Source organism: Apis dorsata, unplaced genomic scaffold (assembly GCF_000469605.1).
Source record: "Apis dorsata unplaced genomic scaffold, Apis dorsata 1.3 scaffold_928, whole genome shotgun sequence".
NCBI lineage: Eukaryota > Metazoa > Arthropoda > Insecta > Hymenoptera > Apidae > Apis > Apis dorsata.
This window is the reverse complement of record NW_006264038.1, coordinates 30116-39485: the sequence shown is the minus strand read 5'-3', so window position 1 is coordinate 39485 and position 9370 is coordinate 30116. Positions and strand designations below refer to the sequence as shown.

Below are 9370 nucleotides of genomic sequence, written 5' to 3'. Positions count from 1 at the left end.
AAAAAAAAAAAAAAAAAAAAAAAAAAAAAAAAAAAAAAAAAAAAAAAGAAAAGAAAAATATCAATTAAGAATAGAAGCTCTAAATATACTTATTACATGTAACTATTCGTACATATTCGTACATATATATTGCGATAAAGCATTGTGTTCATTACGAATGCTACAAGCTCGATATACCTAAAACATTAGTTTATACTTTTCTTCAACAGATATATTATTTTTATGATTTTCTCTATACCAATTGCAACATTGTTTCGAAGGAAAATACTTTTTTTCTTCTATTGTTTAAACTAAATAGGTATTACAGGTGATCACGAAAAAACGATAAGTGGTACGATAAATATTTTTTTGATTGAATATTTTTATTCGTCGTGTAAAAAATCGTATTTCTTTATGTGTTATTGTCATATTTTCTTATATGATTTATACTTCTAAATTCGAATACATATTTTTATTTTCACTGATTCAATAAAGTAAATACTTTTAACCATCGTTGATCACCTACACGTAATTTGCTAAATTTGGTAGCAAACAATCACAGCTAGGTACATCGACAAATAAGTAACACCAAGCGGCAGTGACTTCTGTTCCACAGTTCTCAAGTACTCTTAAAGTTATATGATCCGTATACTTTCATCATACTTATAATTGAAAAAAATATACGTAAAATATACATAAAAATAATTTGAAATATAATTATCAATAAGTCAGAAGTTCATTCAAATATATATCAGGCATTTCTAATATTGAGTCAATATTTGTAATTTTTTAGTAATACCTGTATACCTTAATGTAAAATCAATTGAAATTAATATTGTTATAAATGAATAAAAAAACAGAGCTGATTATAATGAACTTTTAATATATAACATTTCTTAATAAATTTTACTTTGTTTTAACTAAGTATTCATATGACTTTTTTAATTTATGAATATATGCATTATTCATCTTACTCTCAATTATTATAATAGAATTTTTATAAAATCGTCATTCATTAAAATATATAAAACAAGTAATATCTTTCATAAATGAATATTTTGTATGTGACTCTTTTTCTATTGATAAAATTTTTTACGTTTTTTTTATGATCAACAAAAATAATTTGTGATTTTAAAATTCAATTAATAAAATTTTTATGTCTTGTACCGAATGTAATACCAATTATTTAAATTGCACATAACATCATAATATAATAGTATACTTTTTATATGCACATAAATTTCTGTTGAAGCATGAAATTTATGAACATTTTTAAAAAGTGTATAGCTAACATACAAGTCTTACATTACTCTCAAATCTGACAAGTAGCAAATAGATGACTTTATGTTAGTTGTCATATTAGTTTCTTATAAGGCTACATCCAAAGGCTTACATTTCACGAATGTTAGAAAACGTTGCACAAAAAAATATTTTTATATGTATCAAAGTTAATATTTCAATATGTCATCAGATACAGTTAACTTTTAAATGTCAACGTGAGATCAGCATCTGATGTATATATTGAAATATTAATTGCATTACTATTAGTAAATTGAAATTAATTACACTTAGATTATAGTCTTTATAGTAATAAATTTAAATAGTTTAAGGCTTGTTTAGGCTTATAAATCAAATGCTTCAAAAGCACGCGTATTCGAAACTATAAATTTAAAACATTATATAATTTTGAATCATTTCCATATATTGATTAATCTTTTGATTTTTTGTTTAATTGAAATCAACTTTTTTCTATTCTTCAATTATGTATATAGCTTTTAATATAAGTTTCGAAATAATTTAATGAAGCATTCGTGACATAGCATTAAAAAATATTTTTTATAACAATTTTTCATATAAAATAAAGTATTAGATGTGATTAAATATATTTTAAAAATATGATTCTTCATATATAACATATATTTTTGTTATAATTCTTTTCCTATTTAACAGCCAAAAAATTGTACAGCTTGTATGTGTACACTTCAATTTTCGAAATTTCATTATTAAGGATTACTTTTAATAATTGTGAACGTTTGCAATCCTTTATTTTTATAATCATATTATTAACTTCATTTTTCTCACATGAGAAGACTCATATTAAGACAATAATTTCTCATTTATCATTCTCATTATATTTTCATAAATTTCTTATGATATCTAATTTATTATAGCCTTATATAATATTAAAAAGTGTTCTTAAATCATTAAGTTTTTCCTACATTTCACTATTTTCTCTCCTTGTTATTAAACATAAAACACAAATTATGATACAGAACTTATAGCATTATGAGGAGAACCCATTTGTGTTAACACTTTATCTAGCCACTGTAAAGGTCCATGTAAGTGTGCTTCAATCCAACAAGGAGTGGATGTAACATCTTGTCTATGATATTCAGCACCCCATCCTTTAACAAATGACATTCTACAACAAAATATATAAGTAATAATTTATGTTATATTATTATTCATAATGATAATGATTAATTTTTTAATATTAAATTTTACCTTATAGTGCACATTTTTGTTAATTCATAAACTGCTTCAAAACCATGATTAACACTTTGTGAAAGTAATTGGGCAAACTCTTGATTATTAAATATTTTCAATGAACATCCTGGTGGAATCTTACAAACTGTACTAGGATGAAATCCATGGTGATGATTACAATTTCTAGATTGTACAAATATAGCAGAATCAGAAAGACATTCTGCATAAACTTCACCACCTACATAATATAAATGTACTCCTTTGCCTATATGTCTTCTTGTATTTTCAATAGTAGAATTACGATTTACATTGGACAACTGTCCAAGACAAAACCTATCAGAATTATTACTTGGATTTGTAAAGCCATCCACAATAACAGAATGGGAATGGCAATGAAAAACTTCACCCACTCTACAATTTAATTCATAATATGCAATAGAGGCCCAATAAGGTGGTTCTTGGTAACATACTGGAGCTACTTCAGCTGATCCACTTGTATCCATAGCTACAGGATCAGGTGGTGGTGACTGACCAGATTGTGAACCATCTTCAGGAGGAGAATATGCTGGAGGAGGAGTTTCTGGTAATCCATTAGTACCATATGGACTTTGTGGATTTGGTGATGTTGTACTTCCTGGACTTGGAACAGATCCAACAGATGACATAGGTGATGTTGGATTTACACCACCAGTAGATCCAGCATTAAATCCACTAGAAGAATAAGATACATTGTGCGGCATTGTTGGTTCTGCTATTTGTTGAAATGGTAACAATGAATGTCCAGGTGCATATTCTGAATGCCTAGGAACTAATACAGGTGGTAGCACTGGACTTTCCACTCTTTTATAATGATAAGGATTGATGCAAACTTCTTTTTGTTTAGCAGAAAAGGGATATTGACATAATTCTAATGGTTTTAATTCATGATGTGATTGCAAATCTGGCCATCTCCACACTCTACAATAAATTACATGTGGTAAACCTTTACGATGAGAAACTTGTAATCTACCATCCAAACTTCTTGGAATTGTTACACATTTACTAGGAGTGCCTGGACAACTTAATGCCCGTTCTAATTCTTCAATTGCACCTTTTCGTTTTTTTAATTTTTTTACTAATGAATCAACTGCTTTTTCTGCCCACTTTTCTTCTTCATCACCCTGTTTCCAACCAAGCAACTTTTTTACAGCAGGACTAGTAAATGAAAATAAACTATTCAATGAAGACATAGGTCCAGAACTTGATGATCCTTCTTCATCATCCATGTTAAAAATACTGTAATATGTAAACTATATCTATAAATTTTTTTTAATTTCTGTTTTTTAGTAACCTGTAATTTAATATAATTCTATCAATTTCTGTGTATTAAAAATTTTTTAATTTTAATTTATTTTATAAAAATATTTTTTTCAAATATATTTTATTTTTATAATTAAAATATTGTATATCAATAAAATATTATGAAATTATAAAATATTTAATAAATATTTAATTTATATTATAAGGATATTAATGCTAATAAAATAAAAAAAATAAATATTGTTAAATATGAGGTTAGAATCTAATATTTGAAATATACAAAATATAAAATATTATACAATAACATATTAAATATTATAAATATGAAAAATTAGTATAATTAAAAATAAAAAATAATTAATAATAAATTACACAGAACTACTTACGTAGAACTTGCTTAGCGATCCAGCATTGTTTTTACTACAGTCTCCCACTCTTGTTACCACATTCTTGACGCCAATCTCTCGCCATGACAATCAAATAAAAATATCTATGAATTTATCGATTTCCACCTTGACTTTATCGTTTCTTAATGACAGCAATTTTATAAATTCGATAAATATTTAAGCAAATTTTTTTGTAATATAAAAGTCACTCACAATATACATAATATTTTTTTTTTCTCTTCTCTTTCACTACACTTTTCTGTCTTTCAATCTCTATCTTTTTCACTCCTTTTCGTGGTAGAATCAGGGTATTTACAATAAGCAATAGTACCGAAAACTTTCAGAATTTTAATAAGTATTCATGATTTTCTTTATGTACTCACCAAAATTAAACAGCTAAAAATTATTGTGATATATAGAAATATATGAAACAAAATTGATTCCGTTCATATCTCACATATAATTTTAATTATAAATATTTATCATAGAAAGAACGAAATGTCGTATAACAGTATTATGGCGTTGCAAGAAAATCATGGCGCCTTGTTTATGAAGACAGTCCCATGAAAACTGTTTTAATGTTATGTACGTTATCTACAATTTATTGAATTATTCTATTTTTATAATTTTTTGTTGAAAATTAACTTCTTTTGCACACTTTGTTTGTAATATATATAAATATTATATCTAATATAATTTATATATTATAGGTTTACGTACAGTAATAATACGCACCCATTGCACTACGTAACGAGAATGTATTCAACGATAAGGGCTGATCGTAGATGACTCACATCAAAATGATGCATTAGAGAATAAAAAACTTTATTATAATGAACAAATAACTGTTTATTTTTTTAAAAAAATATTTTTTTATAACATTAACAAAATATAATATTTAATAATATTATTTTATTAATTTTGTGTTTTATTAAATCGATTAGAGTAAAAAATAAAAAGCTGTGATTGGTACAAGTTGTACACAGTAAAGGAGGGAGATTTGATTGTTTTAATTATCGATTATAATTATAAATATAAAAATTCTTATATTTAAATATTATAAAATTAATATATATAATAATACAAATTTTTTTGCATACTTTTATTAATAAACATATTGTTTTGCTAATGCTCTTAAAAATTTCGCTTTCCGAATGTTTGCTGCTTCCCTTTGTATTTCTTCATTATTATTAGAATTCAATTCCAATGAACCAATTACTTTAATCTTAAAAAATAATTAAATATAATAAATATAATGAAATATATGTAAATCTTTAAATAAATTATGTATATAATTACTAACTGCTAATTGTTTTCTATGATGTTCACCACGTTTTGTATGTAAATGAATGAGATATTCAAGTATTGTAGTATCCCAAATACAATGATAATATGCATCCATAGCATCTGCTGGAGCACAACTTTTTTGATCACTAGCTGCCATTTTAAAAGCTAAAGTATAATCTACTTCTTCTAAAAATTGACATAATACAGCAGCTTGTGTATAACATTGTAAATGAGCACAACATTTAATCATGCGTCTATAAACAAGATCATCAATCTGTGATCTTGGTACTGGTTGACTAAACAGATCACTAGCTACCATAATAGCTTCTAAATAATACTTTATTGCACTTTCATAATATCCTAGAACTAAAAATATTATGTTATTTATTTTAGATTCGAAATATTTTAATATATATTTTTTTAATACAGACCAAAATTAAGATCTCCCATTAATCTTAACCAAGGAACATTAGTTGGATAATATTTTAAAGCTTGTGTTAATAATTGAAACAATAATTCTCCAATGCTTCTGATATTATAAGAATTAGCACTACAAAATTATGTTTATATATTATTTTAAAATAATATAAAATTTGTTATATGAAAACTTACTTTGGTACAACAGCAGGCCAAAGAGAAAGATACTGCGCATGTAATTCAAGACTAGATTCATCGCGTAAAACATTCCGTAAACGTGCTAATAATGAAATAACAACAGTAAGAACCATAGGTTCACGTAATCTACTAAGTGTACCTCCAATGCTAGCAATAACATCTCTTGAAGCACTACCAGTACTTGTTCCACTATTACCACTATTACTTCGTTTTTGTGGTTGATCTCTACTTGGGCCAAAAGCAGTTAAAACTAAAAATATAATTTCACATTATATTCTAATACAGAAATTTATATATGGTTTTTTGAGACTAACCCATATCCCATGCTTCTCTTGAAAATTTTCTTCCTGCTTTGTACTTAACAATATCTTGACAAACATTACTAATAGCTGCTGCAAATTCTGAATAACTAAAACGTTTTTCTAAACTTGTTAAATAATCCCATTCAGTCATATTTAAAAGAAAAACAGTGCAATATTCAATAATTTCTTGTCGTGGAATAACTTGATCTGTAGCTTGTAGTGCTCCAAGACATTGTTTACATCTTGTAATTAAGTTTTCTGTATCACCTATAAAATTTTTTTTAATTATCTTAATAATAATAATAAAATAATCATGAAATTAAATGCATATACTTACATATATTTGTTGTTGGCCAATTGTGAAGGCATCTTAAAATTTCAATAAGTAAACATTCCCAGTTTACTAATTTACATAATTTAAATATTAATGTATTGCCACTTTGTGAATGTTGCTGTACTTCTTTTTCTAATACATTTAATATTTCAATTGCTCCTTCAAAATCTTTAGACATTACTAATTCCCTACTTTTTGCTAATAATACATATGAATAATCTTGAAGAAAACCTCTAGAAAGGGACATTACAACACTTTGTAATGGAATAGGTAATTCCCAACAACTATTCACTAACCATAAAGGTTTCATACGATGTTTTCCATCTAAATGTAATAATATTTCATGAATTTCATTAGTATCATATGATTGTATTAATCTTTGTTCTAATCCAAATACTTCTATTTTGGAGCTTTCTGCAATTTAAATTTTTTATAATTAGATTATGATTAATATTTTAGACTATAAAATCAATACTTATATGTTTATACTGACGAGTATATGTTATTAAAGGTATACCCCAATCATTTTTTAATAATAAATCTGGTAATTCTAATTCTTCAATAATAGCCGATTTTCTGATGATATCTAATTCTTTATCATTAAATAACGTCATATATAATGGATCACTAAGTATTTTGGAAGCAAATCCATCAATGTTACTTGTATGTACGAGATAAAGGAGATAACGCGAAATACGTGTTTTGTCTTTAATAGTAAGTTGTTCTAAAACATTTTCAAGAGCCTAAAACATTTTATTATATAAAAAAAAATTTTATAAGGAAATTAAAATGATAGATATAAATAATTTGTTAAACTGATAGAAAAGTTATCTTACCCAAAAAAATACTTCAATTCCTTTACTACCAGCTGCTTGTATTTCCGTTATATAATCACCAAGAATTATGCTACCATCCAAAATTTTTCTAATTAAATTTAAACATTGAATTTGAAGCAAAAGATCACGAGCTACTACAATTTTTCTATTAACAGATCCTCCTTGCACATCAAGTTCTAAATTATCTCTATAAACCTGAGGAATTTCTCTTGAAATGTTATCTGCTTGAAGAATTTGTAATATATTCTAAAACAAATGATTATTATTAACTCTTTGCATAAAATTCAATTTCTATAAAATAATATTTAAATATATACAGTATATTGATCTTTAATTGATGCTTGCAATTGCTGAGTAAGACTGGAAGTTATTCCTTCTATGGATACTTCGCATGCTAAACAACAACCATCTAAAGATTCTTTTCGAATTTTACAATACAACATATCTCCTGAATTATTGAAATTATAAAACAATTCTTTGGCTTGTATAATATGACGTTTTGCTTCTTGGTATTCTTCTTTTAACAAATGAAATCTCGCTAAATCATAATGTATCTAAAAATGTTGAAATAATTAGTAATATAAAAAATTATAAAATAATAATAAAAATATCTTACTTGACATTTAAATTCTTCTAAATTAATGGAATACATATTTTCCCAATTTTGTTTAATCTCTATACTATCTTCAGATAACATTTGGAAAGTGTCAAATGATAACATTTTTGGACTTATATCTTTATTTTCAAGAACATTATTTAATACATTTATACTATTAGATACTTGAGCTTCTAATTTCCTAATTATATCATCTATTACACCAGGTGGTACATATGTTGATTCTTGAATACCTGGACTAACATATACAATAAATTAAAAAACAAAAAAATTATATAAAAAATATTATTATTAAATATATGAATATTTATTAATATTTATCTTACATATGAAGAAATTGTTGTTTTGATTGTTTATTATTTAAGGCTCTATAAATAATTGCTCTTATATGCCATCTATGATATAAAACAATTGTAAATAATACTTGATCTGAAATTGGATGTATTGTAAATTCAGGTATAGTTGGTATTTCTACAATTAAATCCGATGTTATATAAAGAAGATCTTGAAGTAATGTTAATTGTATTGGTAATGGTAATTTTTTTTCTAATACATCCAAATCCCATTTTAAATGAGCTGCTATTTTCAAAGAAAGAATTTTTAGAGCAAGATTTCTATGGGTCCATTTAATTGCAGTACTAGATTTTGCATCATTTGATTCAGTATCAACAATTTTTACTTCATTTTCTTTTTGTTCTGAATTTATTGTCATAAATTTAATTATTAAGTCCGTTGCTGAGGGATCTAAAAATAATTTTAAACAACTATAAGTAATAGAATATATTTATTAATAAATTTATATTATTTGTACCATATATAACAATTAAGGTTAAATTATTACTAACCAGGAGAAGGTTTGGATAAATGTTGTTGCAATAAAGATGGATTTAATAAAAATTCAAACCAAAGTATTGTATCAGGAGATATCGGCACAGTGCCTGGTCTTAATAAATCTACATCCATCATTGCATTATTTTTAAATTCATAACACAATCAGAAAAATTATAATTTTATTTCTATACTTTTTATACTTATTTTGAATATAATCTTAGATGTCGCTAAAATAAGATATAATCAACATAGTTATTAATGAAGAATATAGATGTCGTATGTAAAAGGCGCGTCATTCTAATAATAAATGTTTGATCAATTATGAATATATACTTATCAATTTGTTATATTTACATAATTTAAGAAAATCATATAATTATGGTAAGATTAACTGCACA

The 9370-nt window shown here is 25.1% G+C and overlaps 2 protein-coding genes across 4 annotated transcripts; both read right to left on the bottom strand.

Moving 5' to 3' along the window:
• Positions 1-1884: 1884 nt before the first annotated feature.
• On the bottom strand, positions 1885-4888 carry LOC102678690 (protein mothers against dpp). 3 transcript variants are annotated; one of them, XM_031514187.1, is made up of 4 exons: positions 4872-4888; positions 4152-4547; positions 2485-3796; positions 1885-2401 (listed from the first exon to the last, which is right to left on the bottom strand). In XM_031514187.1, the coding sequence occupies exons 3-4, from the start codon at positions 3729-3731 to the stop codon at positions 2242-2244; spliced, it is 1407 nt and encodes a 468-aa protein (XP_031370047.1). In that variant the 5' UTR covers positions 3732-3796; positions 4152-4547; positions 4872-4888; the 3' UTR covers positions 1885-2241. The 3 variants fall into 3 exon arrangements, with proteins under 3 accessions (XP_031370047.1, XP_031370048.1, XP_006623709.1); XM_031514188.1 differs by lacking the exon at positions 4872-4888 and having other exon boundaries at positions 2485-3741; positions 4152-4848; XM_006623646.2 differs by lacking the exon at positions 4872-4888 and having other exon boundaries at positions 4152-4847.
• A 271-nt stretch (positions 4889-5159) lies between these two features.
• Positions 5160-9196, bottom strand: LOC102678558 (integrator complex subunit 8). The gene is made up of 12 exons (XM_006623645.1): positions 8987-9196; positions 8468-8885; positions 8142-8379; positions 7843-8079; positions 7526-7771; positions 7183-7432; positions 6693-7103; positions 6368-6622; positions 6051-6303; positions 5870-5988; positions 5455-5804; positions 5160-5376 (listed from the first exon to the last, which is right to left on the bottom strand). Exons 1-12 carry the CDS (start codon positions 9105-9107, stop codon positions 5257-5259), a joined length of 3018 nt encoding a protein of 1005 aa, XP_006623708.1. The 5' UTR covers positions 9108-9196; the 3' UTR covers positions 5160-5256.
• Between the last annotated feature and the right edge of the window lie 174 nt (positions 9197-9370).

Excerpts from the sequence above, each read along its gene's own strand:
- LOC102678558 (XM_006623645.1), bottom strand. The coding sequence starts at position 9,107 with ATGATGGATGTAGATTTATTAAGACCAGGCACTGTGCCGATATCTCCT. Across the intron at positions 7,772-7,842 it reads CAATTAAAGATCAATATACT|AATATATTACAAATTCTTCA; the intron begins GTATATATTTAA and ends CATTTGTTTTAG. Across the intron at positions 7,104-7,182 it reads ACCTTTAATAACATATACTC|AAAGCTCCAAAATAGAAGTA; the intron begins GTCAGTATAAAC and ends TTTAAATTGCAG.
- LOC102678690 (XM_031514187.1), bottom strand. The coding sequence starts at position 3,731 with ATGGATGATGAAGAAGGATCATCAAGTTCTGGACCTATGTCTTCATTG. Across the intron at positions 2,402-2,484 it reads ACAAAAATGTGCACTATAAG|AATGTCATTTGTTAAAGGAT; the intron begins GTAAAATTTAAT and ends ATTTTGTTGTAG.